Source organism: Oncorhynchus mykiss, chromosome 13 (genome assembly GCF_013265735.2).
Source record: "Oncorhynchus mykiss isolate Arlee chromosome 13, USDA_OmykA_1.1, whole genome shotgun sequence".
Taxonomy (NCBI): Eukaryota; Metazoa; Chordata; class Actinopteri; order Salmoniformes; family Salmonidae; genus Oncorhynchus; species Oncorhynchus mykiss.
The window spans coordinates 45,509,309-45,524,540 of NC_048577.1; the positions used below are offsets into that span (position 1 = coordinate 45,509,309).

Genomic DNA, 15,232 nt, shown 5'->3' on the forward strand with positions numbered 1-15,232 from the left:
GTGTGCAAACCTGGTCAAGAACTACAGGAAACGTATGATCTCTGTAATTGCAAACAAAGGTTTCTGTACCAAATATTAAGTTCTGCTTTTTTTGCCCCACTGTATCTGCACGAGAACATGAGGGAGTGTCTGTGAGCTGTTATGTTTGAGGTAGATAAGTCGTGAACTGTGTAGGTGATGAGACTAAGGTGGAGTGTAGTGTTTGTGTCTGTAATAAGATGTAGAGAAAGTGAGATCACCTGGAGTTCAGAGTTCCAGACCGCATGTCTGCCACGTCTACACATGTGCAATCAGTCACTCCCAGAGGCTGCCTGCCTGCATTGCCCCACCAATTGTAAGACCACACACACACACACACACACACACTGCCACAGGCATACTCTTCCATCACTGTGCCTGTCTCCCCCCTGTGCTCCTCACAACCTATTCACATTCACTCACATTATCATAATGCCACAGGCATGAACTCCTCTCTCCTTCCCCCCTCTGTAATGTTGTCTCTTGTGCCGTAGTGGCTGTGGTTCCACAGTGACAGCTGGTGTGCTGCAGGCTAGCTGGAGCAGAGAGGTCAGAGAGCACTGAGGCCAGTGACCAGCTGGGGTGGGAATTGCCAGACCCCATCATCGGGGCTTTGAGAAGTACGAGGGTGTGGTGGAAAGAGTGAATAGGCCTAATGTCAATCTCACCACTGACACTGTACTACTGACACTGATGGCCTGGGATGCCTTCACATAGTCTCTTACATGACTCCTGTTTCAGTTGTCTCCTGCTTGGCTCTTTCCACTAAGCCATGGTGTTTTTTACCACCAGGGGGGCTGGTTGCTTGCGTGGGCTTCAGATCAACACTACACACCGAAGTAGAAGGAGACTGAGCTCTTCTGAAAAACTTTCAGGATGGGGCGGGATTAAAAGACACTGAAAGGTGAAGCATATCTGTAGTTTCTGGTTAGATAGAGTTATGACGGTTAGATGTTGTGACATGAGTAGGTCCTTCCTCTCTACCCTAGCTGCAGCTTTTCTTTTGTGAACAATGTCAAAGGATACCTGATAGAAATACAACATGTCTAGCTGCATTTACACTGTTGTGTATGCATTATGGAGATGTTTCCCAAATGCTGTGTAATGCATAGATCAATACTCTGTGGTCAGAAGCCCTCTGTACTGCTGCACTACTCATTGTACAGCACAGCCTGAACTGTGCTGTACCAGTCTGCCTTTCCCTCTAGTGGAACTACACGCCTACTGTGTAAATTACTGTATGTCTGTGTGAGAAAAGGGAGAAATCAATCTCACCCGGAGCAACCCTCTTATCTGATAGTTGGAAGATCATTGTATAGCTCTGGATCAGAGCCTGTATTGTGTTTGAGGGGGGCTTAAGAAGCCATCTTGTTGCTGGATGTGGTTGAGGTGCTGAGTGCCTGAAGGTTGTAGTCTATCTGTAGCCCCTCTACTCACAGGTCATCCAGGCCAATTCACACACTCTGTGGTCTGTGTGACCAAGTTATGTGAACCCGCAGACACTAAACACTAAACCACTATCTGCGAAGGATTCGGGTGCTTTAGTTGAGTTACTCAGTTCTATGTAAATCAAAAAGAGTTTGAGAAGCAATGCAACCTCCCCTTGGGTTTTTCAGGTTAGGTTTAAAGATAGATGCAATATGCAGAAATCGCTCCAGCTTTTCCTGGATGCTAAAATTCTGATAGTTTGCCTAATTTCAGGTTTTGTGACAAAACAAGCAGGTATAGTGTAGATAGTCATCGTACCATCTAAACTGCTGTGAAATATATTTTCCATAACCAAAAATATTGTTTTGTCAGCTGTTTGAATTTGGTGTACAAAACCGAACGTAAAAGAGCCAAAAAACGAAACTTAAGCACGGGATGCTTAGAAATAGCACATATAGAACAGATCTACTGCTTCTTAGACTTGCTTTCAATGTGAAGGACCGATCTATAACACACATTTCAATGTGAATTTGGTCAGGTCGCCCAAAAAGCCTTGCATGCTTTAAGAACCCTCTAGTGTGACAGTGGTGGCACACCCACTCTGCCTCACTTTCCTTTCTATCTCTCACTCTCTCTCTCCCAGTGCTCTGTGCACAGGAAGGATGTTGCACACTCTAGTTCCTCAACACTTTTTTTGCAGACAAAAAGATGTAGGCCTAGATCCTCCCTTGATCACACATTGTCAAGTATGGTTTAAAGGTGTTTCAACACCTAGCAGAGGCCATGAAGTGTGTCCCAACATGGAAGCCTGTGGTCAGCATATCACATTGAAATACCTGTGTATTCTAGACTATATCTAGTATGACTCCTATTTCTTCTGAAATGGAAAGGCTGTACTGAAGCCAGAAGGTCTGATATTTGTGTGTTCAGACAGATGGAGGTTGGAATATCTTTGTTTTGAGTGGGACGTGTCAATATATTACTGTGAGTCAGAACCCTGGTGAGAATTGATGACCACAGTATCTTACATCTGACTGAGTGTTCAAGCCAGAGGCTCTTTACATGACTAACTGCACCAGTGTACAGGTGCATGTCTTTCAACAACAACAGCCACACACACACCCAAACTTTGCACCAGTGCACACAGACCTGCAAACCACTGTATGTCTCTCAGACAAGAGTGCTCCCACAGCTGGCCTGGTGTCATGGAGGCTTGCTTGCTTGGTAAATGAGTGTACTCACAACAGACAAACGTGTCTCAGTCTGTCGTTTATGGCTGTGCCCCATTTAGTGGATACAAAACTGTTTCAGCCCCCCTTCCCAGTGACCTGAGAAGTACTCTGTTTACTAGATGTGATATATTGTTAACTCTCTTCCCTTCTCTAGGTATTAAATGAAGAGTGTGACCAGAACTGGTACAAAGCAGAGTTGAACGGGAAAGACGGCTTCATCCCCAAGAACTACATAGAGATGAAAGCACATCCGTAAGTATGAACCACCTGGCCCAGACTCCTAATATGACTCAGGAGGACTCACCTCTCCAGCTTATTGTTGCTGACTCGGGGTATGGGCAAACAGGACTCATCATGACTGCCAGGTCACGCTGGGCCACAGCTTCAATGTATCACATTGATTTGGCACTATGAAACAACTGTCTGAATTGAACAGAACAGTCCCGTCAACTCCTAGTACTGTGCTGAAATAGCCAGTACCACAGCAGTGGAATCTTCTCCCTGTGTGTTCATTGAAGCACTGTGAGGATTCTTAGAGGATATTACCTCTGGTGCACACCGTGCCAGATTAGCGCTCTCTGTATTAGTGCGCTCTGGGCCTCTTAGACTTCATTTAATATTGACCCATTATGTCATCGTCCCCGGGATTCTATCGGGTGGGATTTTTGAGTATTGAGTTGCTGGGTCTGGCTGTCTCTGTCCCAAGGAGCTATGCCATGCCTTGGCTTTGTCTGTCTCTGTACAGTGAATGCAGATATATATAGTGCAGGTATAAGCTGTTAGCAACTGCTCCAGGGCCAATTTATTGATGATTAATGCCTGGACTTGGATAGTGAGAAATGGCTGATCCATAGTTTGTGTTAATGAGCAGAGAGAAAGCAGAGCTCAGGTCAGCTGGTGTGGGCAGAGTGTGAGTTGTGAGTAAAGGGTGTGGCTGTGATCATGAGGAAGAGATGGCCAGCAGAAACAAGTTATCTCGGGTCTGGTCCCTACCCTCAGTCTGTCTGTGTAATGGAAGCCCTGAGTGTAGCCTTAGTGTAGGGAACAGTTCAGAATTGATCCCATGCCAGTAGTAGTGGGGCAGGAGTTTGCCCTTTGTCCCTCTATAGACTAGCTGTGATGGAGTGGCAGCAAGTGCGTACACACACCAACTAGCCTGCCTTATTTTGGGTACAGTACATGGGTGGTTGACGTGACAGAGCTTTTTTATCCATAGTAGCAAACACATTAATTTAACTGGTTAAAATTGTGACATCCTATGACTAAAAGCTTTCTTTCTTAGCTTGAATCATGAGTAATTTCATGCAGTGTGTCATTTGTTTTCTTACAATTTTGAACCAAATGTGGTAATTGTCCAATGGTGGGACTGGTGTTTGTTAATTTATGAACACATGAATACAATTCCCTTCACCTACTCTTGTTCTTATGACACAGAAGTGTGTTTCAAGAAATAGCAGTCCCCAAGTCCGTCCATTATATTCCCGAATAGTTCTGCTTGCTTTTGGGGACAACATGTAATCAATGTCCACATGGTGTGACCCAATTCTATGATAAAACAACGAGCCAGCATTCGGGCAACATTGCGCTGGGGAGGGTTCTTTTGCAATGATGAAGTACAAAATAAATATTTTTTGAACTTTTCTGCCATTGGCATCAGGGCCTACTTTTTGGCCCACCAGCCACTGGTGCAGGTAGATGGAAAAAATGTACCAGCCACCCGGCAAAATATTTTTTCACCATAATTATATAAAAAACACAAAACAACGGATGACCATGCTTTGTAATGTTTCTATAACAAGAAATTTATTAGTAAGAAGTAATGTGGTGTATATTGCTCAATTTCATTACATTTTTTGGACCCGAGTCTTTTAACCAAAATGTTCACCTGCCCCTTTAACCCATTTAATCCCACATTTTTCCCAGACATGAAAATATCAAAATCTTGTGTCATTAGTAACCCTTTCAAATAATCAATCATTATTTTATTTTATTTTTTCATGGTAAAGTAGGTGAAACTGTGTTTTTATGGTTGTTCACAATTGTGACCGGTGGGATAATGTATACTGAATTAACATATTTCTCCAATGCAGTCATAAATTCTTCTATATCCCAGCCCAGTTATTAACACATTTAAAACTCTGTCACTGGCAGTCCCCAGCATTGCCACATGTTCTAGTGTGACTATTTTACATCAATGTATTTCAACATTGTAACATTGTTGCTTTAGTGCAACATGTATTGAAACATTAATATTGTAACATTTTAACTTGTTCTTTAGTGCATTGTGACATTTTAGTGCAACATTCACTAACAACTGTATAGCAGTCGTGTCATTCATTCACATTGAACATAAAGGTAACATTTAGGATAGAGGTAGCCTGTAGAACATGTATTCAAGTAGAGGCCTACACTGGACAAAATAAAATAAAAAAATATTATACACATACATATATATCAGAGGTAGGCTTCAGAACCAAGTGCACGACTAGTTTGTGCATCACTATTTTGAACTATGATCAGTCAGACCTACTGGCATACAGTATGTCTTGAATCAATTGATCCTCTTTTCCAAAAACATTTCAGTCATTTTGATTGTCTTTTTCCCTTTTTTGTCGACTTTTCTTTTCTTCCTAGAGTCCGTTGTACTGCTTCTCCTCACCCTTTGACTTTTCTTTTCTTCCTAGAGTCCGTTGTACTGCTTCTCCTCACCCTTGGACTTTTCTTTTCTTCCTAGAGTCCGTTGTACTGCTTCTCCTCACCCTTGGACTTTTATTTTCTTCCTAGAGTCCGTTGTACTGCTTCTCCTCACCCTTGGACTTTTCTTTTCTTCCTAGAGTCCGTTGTACTGCTTCTCCTCACCCTTGGACTTTTATTTTCTTCCTAGAGTCCGTTGTACTGCTTCTCCTCACCCTTGGACTTTTATTTTCTTCCTAGAGTCCGTTGTACTGCTTCTCCTCACCCTTTGACTTTTCTTTTCTTCCTAGAGTCCGTTGTACTGCTTCTCCTCACCCTTGGACTTTTATTTTCTTCCTAGAGTCTGTTGTACTGCTTCTCCTCACCCTTTGACTTTTATTTTCTTCCTAGAGTCCGTTGTACTGCTTCTCCTCACCCTTTGACTTTTCTTTTCTTCCTAGAGTCTGTTGTACTGCTTCTCCTCACCCTTTGACTTTTCTTTTCTTCCTAGAGTCTGTTGTACTGCTTCTCCTCACCCTTGGACTTTTCTTTTCTTCCTAGAGTCCGTTGTACTGCTTCTCCTCACCCTTGGACTTTTCTTTTCTTCCTAGAGTCCGTTGTACTGCTTCTCCTCACCCTTTGACTTTTCTTTTCTTCCTAGAGTCCGTTGTACTGCTTCTCCTCACCCTTTGACTTTTCTTTTCTTCCTAGAGTCCGTTGTACTGCTTCTCCTCACCCTTTGACTTTTCTTTTCTTCCTAGAGTCCGTTGTACTGCTTCTCCTCACCCTTTGACTTTTCTTTTCTTCCTAGAGTCCGTTGTACTGCTTCTCCTCACCCTTGGACTTTTATTTTCTTCCTAGAGTCTGTTGTACTGCTTCTCCTCACCCTTTGACTTTTATTTTCTTCCTAGAGTCCGTTGTACTGCTTCTCCTCACCCTTTGACTTTTCTTTTCTTCCTAGAGTCTGTTGTACTGCTTCTCCTCACCCTTGGACTTTTATTTTCTTCCTAGAGTCCGTTGTACTGCTTCTCCTCACCCTTTATCGACTTTTCTATTTTTCTTTTATGTTTTTTTTTTCAGCCCTTTTTCATTCGCTCTTATCTCCTTTTCTACTGTCTGTGGTATATCTTGAAGCACCCAATGTGCAGTGGCGCTTTGCATTTCTCACATGCATAGGTAGTGCTTTCGTCACAATGACGACATCTATGGAACCAGTGCATCGTGTTGATTGGCCAGTGAGAAGCTTTGTCATATCTTACCTGATCTTCAACAGTAGCAGCCAGTAGAGATATCCTTCCGTGGCTCAGTGGTTTCGTGCCAAACGTTTGCATATGAGACTGTGCCACTATCAATGAGAAGGTGACCAGGTTGATGGTCCCTCCCATAACATCTCTATAAAATAAATGGCTATTTACGAGTGCACTGTTGAGAGACTATGCAAAGATGGGCCACCACCACTTCTTAGTCCTGATGGAGATAAGGTATCTTGAAACCTGTAGGTTGTGAAGTTCATCACCACAAATGTGCTCATTGTATTGGTTGATGCATTTTGGTTGTGGGACTTTGTCAAATGGCACATCACTTCTTGTTCCATCTCTTGACAGAGGTCTCATTGTATTTCTCCTCCATGTTTGTTTCCACTGTGACAATGTTATTGTCTTTCTAACGGACCAGCAACTTGTCTCCTTGGGTCAGAACCTCAGAGGTTCCACGGGGTAACTTCATGAAGTCCTTCTATGGCATGAATGGGACATCAGACAATTTTGCCTCATCGTTCCAGAACTCCCGTATCCTCTTTTTGTCATTTCATCGAGGGGTGCAAGTGAAGTGAAGAAGTTGTCATTAAGGAACTTGCAACATTGAGGCAGCTGAGATTGCTCTGCAACACCAAGAACGACACTGGGTCTATGACCCAACCCAGTCTCAGGGAGGAGAGTGTGGCGTGGTGAAGGGTAGGTCACCATCACTGATAATGTTGTTCCTGTCATGATCTGTTTGCGTAGGTTCAGCATATACATTCAACAGCCTGGCTGGCAAATGACCTGTCTCCCCCTCATAGTCCATATCTGACCCATCGCTATCACAATCACTGAGGGATAACTGCAGCGTTGCACGCCTTGTCTGGGCGGTCACCTAGATCCAACATATCCAGAACTGGACTCAAAGTAAAACTAAAAGAAAGAACAGAGTAGAAAGTTAGGTAGAACAAGAACTATGTATGTGTATACCTAGATGCACTGTGTTATCTCACCAGTCACTATTGTTGCCATCAACATGTTTACTCATTCTATGACCACACTGAACAAAGTTAAGTAATTGCAAATGCATATATCAATACTAGACACCTTTAAAGATGTGTACTAAAAATCTTTGTCCTATCTTAATGTTAACATACTTTACTATCCTTTTGTTTGGGAGCTTTGATGCAACAGTCAACTTCTCATGGTGCAACCAGGAAGTAAACGGCTCTGGTCATGTGACAATTTACACAAAACATATAACACTGCACATATTTCATTGAGACCCTTTATTATTTAAATATTTGATGGAAATGTATTGATACATCATTCATTAAAATTGTCAGAGCCTTATAACTGAACGTTTTTTACGGTCACTGTTGTGACTAATGGGATTAAATCGGTTAAGGGAGGTAGGTTACCGTGGTAACGGGGCTACTCAAGTCTTGTCATGTGTGTCTGTGAGAGATTTGTGATTTGATTAGGGTTTGCTATCAGTTGAAGCAGCAGACTTAAACTAACGTCGAAAAAAATGTAAATAGCCAAGCAAGACGAGGACAAAGTCTCACTTTGTAGACTTTCAAGTAAATTAGACCGATTTATATCTGTGCGCAGTGGCTTCAGCGCTGCCAGTCAGTGTTGCTGCGCGAGGTGGAATATATAGGATTCGTATCTTGTACTGAAATTCGTTTTTCAGTACATCAAATGTGAATCATCTTTCAGATAATTCATTGAAAGTTGTGTGTGTTATGGTCTTTGTTGCATGGCTTCTTATCCACAGAGGCCCAGTGTGGGTTCAGGTTTGTGTTCTAACCAAGCAATAACATACATGATTCAACTAATCATGTCTTGATGTCTATGATTAGTTGAATCGGGTGTGTACTGGTCGGCAAGAACCAAAAACTAAGTCCATTGATATCTGTGGATACGACATCCCCCTGCTACTTTCATGATGAATAATAATTATCAGTTTATTTTTATAAATTTGGGGGAGATTATATTAATCTAATACAAATGTATTATTTAAGAGGTGGGCTTATTTGGAACATCCATGGGTTTGAAGGGTACACTCTGTACCCTCTGTACCCATAAAGCTTAGTCTGGATTTTTCACACATTCTATCAAATATTTTTGTCTTCTTAAAACATGTAAGTAAAGTTATCAAACTTCATTTGAGAGGTCTTTCATTTTAAATTAAAATAAATTGAATAATTAGAGCAGTATGTTAGAAATGTCTAAACTCATACTGAACACCCCACCGTACTGACAAATTCTCTAAAATGACTTTTGTGGGGGATTATGGTAGAGAAAATAACATTAAATTCTCTGGCAACAGCTCTGTTGGACATTCCTGCAGTCCGCTTGCCAATTGCACGATCCCTTAATTTGAGACATCTGTGGCATTGTGTTGTGTGACTAAACTGCACATTTTAGAGTGACCAATTATTGTCCCCAGCACAAGGTGCACCTGTGTAATGAATGTTTAATCAGCTTCTTGATATGTCACACCTGTCAGGTGGATGGATTATCTTGGCAAAGTAGAAATGCTCACTAACAGGGATGTAAACAAATTTGCGCCCAACATTTGAGAGAAATACACTTTTTGTGCATTTGGAATATTTCTGGGATATTTTATTTCAGCTCAGTAGGACCAACACTTTACATGTTGTGTTTGATTTTGTTCAGTTATTTTTTGATGGTAAAATTACCCTATTTGTGCAGTATCCTTTTGCAACCACGCCAGGTTTTCAATCCCTGCAGGTGACCATTGCTCCGGTGGCATTTGTGTCTCTGCCACTTGGGAAAGCCTGGTTCTTTAGCATGGCCCTAGTGATATTGGGGACTGGCTGTGGTGCTCCCACTATTGGTTATCACTCTCTGCATTAGACCATCCATTCCCTTGGATCCGTCTTTGTCTATCCCACCAATTACTCCTGTCCAATTCTCATACGTGATCCACCTTGGGTTGGCACCTCCTTTGGAGATTGTTCACCCTGCCTCCAATATATTTACCCACCAGTGTCAGAGACACGTTGTATTTCTCAAACCCCATTTTGCGATATACTCCAAAAACCCTCCAACAGAACACCTCTCAAGTGGTGCTTTGGGCTCCCACGGCTTCGGTTGTTGGTAGGAGAGGGGCCTCCCACTGGTTCGTTTGGGTGTCCTCCATCACTGGATAACTGTGCCCCTGCACCTCGCTGCACGTGCAGCGTCTCCCTGAGTGATCCTGCCAGTAGCATATTCCTCTCAAAGATTAAGACATGCAAGGCTTAGTACACACGGCCGGTACAGTGAAACTGCCAATGGCTCATTTAAATATGTTCCTTTGCTCGCGCCAACGTTACTTGGATAACATGCCAACAAGTGCTGACCGTTGGGGATGTGTGTATTTAACAGACCTAAAATCCATGTGGGTACTCTAATTCTTTTAGTGACTCTCTAATCTCGACCGGTGGCGTGCCATTCGTGGCGCTGACATCTAATTTGATTGTGTGCCCTGTCAATTTCCGATGGTACTTTCTGTGCATACCATGGTGATCATGGGTAACGGGGAATCAGAGTTAGATACCGGCGCGGAGCCTAAGAAACGGCTTCCACATCCAAGGAAGGCAACAGGCTCGCAAATTACCCACTCCCAACTCGGGGAGGTAGTGATGAAAAATAGCAGTGCAGGACTTTTTCGAGGCCCTGTAATTGTAGTACATTTTAAATCTTTTAATGAGGATCCGTTACTGATGTTTAGAAGTTGCATTTTTAGAGCGGTCAGAAACTTCATGGTTTCATTAATTACGTTTTAACCGTAACATTGGACTGCCTGTTGTGTATTGTCCATCAGTGGGACGACATGTTCTATGGGGTTACACCAATAAAAAAGGGCTTTTCTTGAACAAAATGTCAAATAATTGTTGAAGCAGGTAACATTATCATAATACACAAGTAAAGTAATTGCTTTTTATCTAGGGTTTTGTCAAATTACAATCTTACTCCAAATGTAACGGGGAGACACTTGGTTATCATCATTATACAAGTAAATGTGTTTTTCAACACTATGATTACTGATTTTAAAAACAAAATAACTGATAATTAGTCAATCCCTTTCTTGTCTATTTGAGAATCATTAAACCGTTATATTAGTATTACTTATGTCACAGGGGACAAATTCAAGGCACTAATGCATGAAATGTGTCATTAAATTGGATACATATTATATACATATTATTTATTGGCCACAGAACATTTTGAAATGTTTAGATATACTTTTTTCCAACTATCTTTTTTTACTTTCATTTTTGAATCAATCATTTGTTCATTTTCGTTTTGGCTACATGGCAACTACCCACATGCAGTACAGTAGCTTCAGCCAACGCTAGATGTTAATGTGCCTCTGCGTTTCGTCTCCTGGTATGTATTCACAGACCAGACCATGAAATATGGAACTTTTGGACCATCCTTATAGAAGAAGTGGTGTAAGTAATAACAAATTTGGGAGCCTGCTCAATTGAGTCAAAATAGCTTTAGTTTGCTTTTCCATAGTGGCATTTATATCTGCGCAGTAGTGTGTGTGTGTGTGTGTGTGTGTGTGTGTGTGTGTGTGTGTGTGTGTGTGTGTGTGTGTGTGTGTGTGTGTGTGAGTGTGAGAGAGAAAGAGACGCAACCAGTCTGACTCTAAATGGCCTGGCTGCTCTTTCCGTGCCTGCTTTAAATTGCTCTGCCGGCACCTTTATCAGACAGGGAACTGTCGGCGGGGGCCGGCCAATAGAGGGCACAAATACAAAGAAGATTAGGTCTTGGTCATTTTATTATTGATTTTCACTTTCATGCAAAGGAGCCAAGATGTCATCTCTCTGGCTGCTCTGGTTAATAATTAACCGGAGAGACGATTTCTCTCACTCTCTCTTTGCCTCCTGCTGCTACAGCTGCCATTGGCCCAGTCAGGGCTGCTATCACAGACCTTGCTGGGAGTGAGACAGGCTCTGCTTCAACAGCACAGCACGCAATCCCCACTCCTCAACCCCTGTGCCCCCACTGTACACAACGCCCATGGTTCTGGTTCTCCTACCTGCAGTATTAATCGGTTGACTGGGGCAGAGGCTTTATCTGAAATTCTGTATAATCTGTTAGGACTGTAAACAGTGGGAGATGACCATGTGTCGTACCTGATCGTGAGGGAGCAGATGTCTGTTTGCTTCATGCTGTCCCGGCTGTGTTCTCTCTCCTGACCCTGCTGTGTGTGTGTGTGGTGCTGTCCCTCCCTCCAGGTGGTTCTTTGGCAAGATCCCCCGTGCCAAGGCAGAGGAGATGTTGAACAAACAGAGGCACGACGGGGCCTTCCTCATCCGAGAGAGTGAGAGTGCGCCAGGGGACTTCTCCCTCTCTGTCAAGTAAGTGAACACACACACGAAAGGTTTAGAAGCCCTGCTCTACATATGTTGGGGCGAGGGACTTCTCTACACCGTACAATGTATTGGATAACAGACACAAACATCTGCTATGTTTCTCTTCTTTCTCTTCCTGTGTTTAAATACAGCACTAGCACTTGATTTTTTTACCCGGTGTTCTGTGCTGCCCCCTGGTGTCTATGAACATTAACTCCAGCTCACTCAGTCATTTTACAGCAGGATTTCAGCTCTCCCTTTCCAGCTTGCACAATACTGACGCAAACTCTTTGATTTCCCCATGTCTGTTTCCACTCTGCTTTACTTAAAAAGGCTCAATTCAGCAGCCCTCACTCTTTTGTTGCTGTAGTGTCTGTCTATGTAAATTAGATAGTGATCACTTTAATTATCTTGAATTGTCTATGTGACTTCAGCTGTCTATTGCCCTCTGAGTACAGAACAAGGAGTTTGTCTTAGTAGAGACTAATCCCCCTGATGGCTGTGGAAGAGGCTGGTTTATCTCTGTCTGCAGCGTTGCCATCCATGGGGTCATGACCTGTGTTCACACTGTTATAGAGACAGTCTGTCTTCCTAATGTGTTGCTAAGAGAACATTTCCACATGTATTTCCTTTGGCCGTTGGGATCTCTTTTCTCTGTCCTGTTTCAGCAGTTCTGTGTCTGTTGACTGTCTGCTGCTGGCCAGCTACCCATGGTTCTCTTCCTCTGTCCCCCGTCTCCTCAGGTTTGGAAATGACGTTCAGCACTTCAAAGTCCTGCGTGATGGGGCAGGAAAGTACTTCCTGTGGGTGGTGAAGTTCAACTCGCTCAACGAGCTGGTGGACTACCACCGCTCCACCTCTGTATCCCGCAACCAGCAGATCTTCCTGCGTGACATTGAGCAGGTCCCCCAGGTGAGAACACATCCCCCTTAACCTTCATATCTGGCTCTTTACCAGTGTGGCTTTGTAGGAGACTTAATGGTCACAACAAAAAACAAAGCTTTGATAGCTTTGAGGGAGACAAATTGGCCCCAGAGTTGCTGACTCAATCCCTCATCCTGCCGGCCTAACCTTTGGATGTCATGGCATTGGCTCAGTTCACCAACAAATCACGGTTGGTTCAGAAAACACAATCACGGAAGAACCGAGGCTTTGTCCTTTTGAAAGACTGTGTTAACATGTCTGGGACTCATGGATTTGTTTTGCTCTCTTTCTCTCTCCCTGCCCACAGCATCCCACATATGTACAGGCTCTCTTTGACTTTGACCCCCAGGAGGATGGTGAGCTGGGCTTCCGACGCGGAGACTTCATCCAGGTCCTGGACAACTCTGACCCTAACTGGTGGAAGGGAGGATGCCACGGGCTGACAGGGATGTTCCCCCGTAACTACGTGACACCAGTCAACCGGAACATGTAAACAAACACACACATATCAACAACCACCCCATATCAACCCATCAAGAAGACATCAGGAACAGAGAGGGAGAATGCAACAAGGAATGAAAAATGGAGGAGGAGTTCTGTTGACGGCATCACCTTGTCGGTGGCAGCTGAGCAAAGCCAACTTTTAACACTGAGAATGTTCGCCTCCATAGTGAACGCTTCAGTCAGAACTGAACTGTCATTGAGGAAAAACACAGAGAAACTAAGCATAGTGCACCAAAAGTGAAGATAATGAGAATGATTCTATACCTAGACTCCCACATCTGCTTCTGTCCTCTCTACATCTTTACATGCGTTTTCTTTTCCTTTTTTGCTGCATGTTTTAATCACCTAAATGAAATACCAATAAATCCTAACGCTGTTTTAAATAAAAATACATGTACAAATATTTTAAAAAGTGATTGAAAAAAAAATAAAAAAAATACTGATGTTATCTGCAGCAAGTTAACAAGTCCAATATCATTGGCATTGTACTTCAGCCCAGGGCTGTATAAATAAATCACCTACAGTATAGAGAGAATCCATTTTTTAAGAATATATATTATATATATTTGTATGTGTTTTACCAGTCATCACAAATTGTATTGTTTTTTTTCCATTTGTAAATTATGTTAAAAAATGTTAGTCTGGAATAGACCTAGTAGCTCTGGGATAAGCTGAATTGTCAGTATAATTTTTCCTGAATTATTTGAGGGCTCCCAGATAAAATGGCATGATATTTAAAACATGAAATAATTTCCTAATTTTCTGTTATTTCTAACAAAACCAATCGTGTCAGGAAGCTAACGCCGAGCAGCGAGTAGAGCCATGTATGCTGCATGAGCTGTTGTATTATGAAACCCTGTAAAAGGCCAGCCACCTTTTGAAGCCAATGTATTTATTGCAGCCATTTTACTCTTAGGCCGTGAATGTAGCTGACTGAGTCCAGAGACATTGACATGAGGGAAGCAAGGTCGGAGAACTGAACTACACAACTGCAAGGGATTTCCGAGAAGTGCTGAATTAGTAATGGTGTCAATATAAAATTATATAGAGAGATGTATGAAAAATATGCATCAATCACACACGCGCATACATTAACAGTCCCCTCCTTGTTAGACTCACACATAACAAGTAGGTGAGTTGGATAATCACATGATGGCGTGATAAACAGTTTGAGAAAATTGTGTCTTTTATGCTAAAAGTTGAGAGATCAGCTTGACCAATGTTGTTTTTCTCTCGTCTGTGGCGTGTCAAGCACTTTTTATGTTAAGCATTTGATTTCTGGTCCGGTGTGTGTTTTTTTCAGTGTGTGTTTAGTTTGTTCTCTCTGGATAGTGCCTTTCTCTCTGGTGTTTCAGTGTCTCCGACCTGCTGCTTTGAGCCCCTTTGTGGGGCCCGTCAATCCTGCAGTGAGAAACCATGTACATAATCCAACCTGTCCCATCAACGCCACATCTCCCTCCCTCCCTGTGCCCTTTCCAACATGGAACTTTTCTTATTTAAGTGTATCTTGCCTTCTCTTCCCTATTGATACTGTTTTTTTTTGCCTCTTTTTTTTAATTTAATTTTTAAATAAAAATGCAATTCTACAAATAAAAAAAGAACAACCATGTGGTGTGGTCCATAGATAGTCGCATAGTTATTTTTTCATCTTGTGATTCAACAAACCTTTTGATGGCTAAATTCATCTGTCTAAAAATGTATAGAAATGAGTTGCCCATTACCTGGCTTTGCATCTGACAACCTGTAGGGACTGGGACATGCAGTGTTCGGCCATGAATCAGACAGGAATCACAAATAAATACCTATATTGACACATCAGACTCCCCTGAGTGTCCAA

The 15,232-nt window shown here is 42.5% G+C and overlaps 1 protein-coding gene across 2 annotated transcripts in view; it reads left to right on the forward strand.

The window, feature by feature from the left end:
• LOC110486545 (growth factor receptor-bound protein 2) overlaps positions 1–15,014 on the forward strand; it is a 39,525-nt gene extending 24,511 nt beyond the window's left edge. For both annotated transcript variants that reach the window (XM_021558235.2, XM_021558236.2), the window contains 4 exons: positions 2,833–2,930; positions 11,851–11,973; positions 12,711–12,879; positions 13,199–15,014. In XM_021558235.2, coding sequence (XP_021413910.1) covers positions 2,833–2,930; positions 11,851–11,973; positions 12,711–12,879; positions 13,199–13,384 — 576 coding nt within the window. In that variant the 3' untranslated portion in view covers positions 13,385–15,014. The remainder of the gene's footprint in view (positions 1–2,832; positions 2,931–11,850; positions 11,974–12,710; positions 12,880–13,198) is intronic.
• Positions 15,015–15,232: the final 218 nt, after the last annotated feature.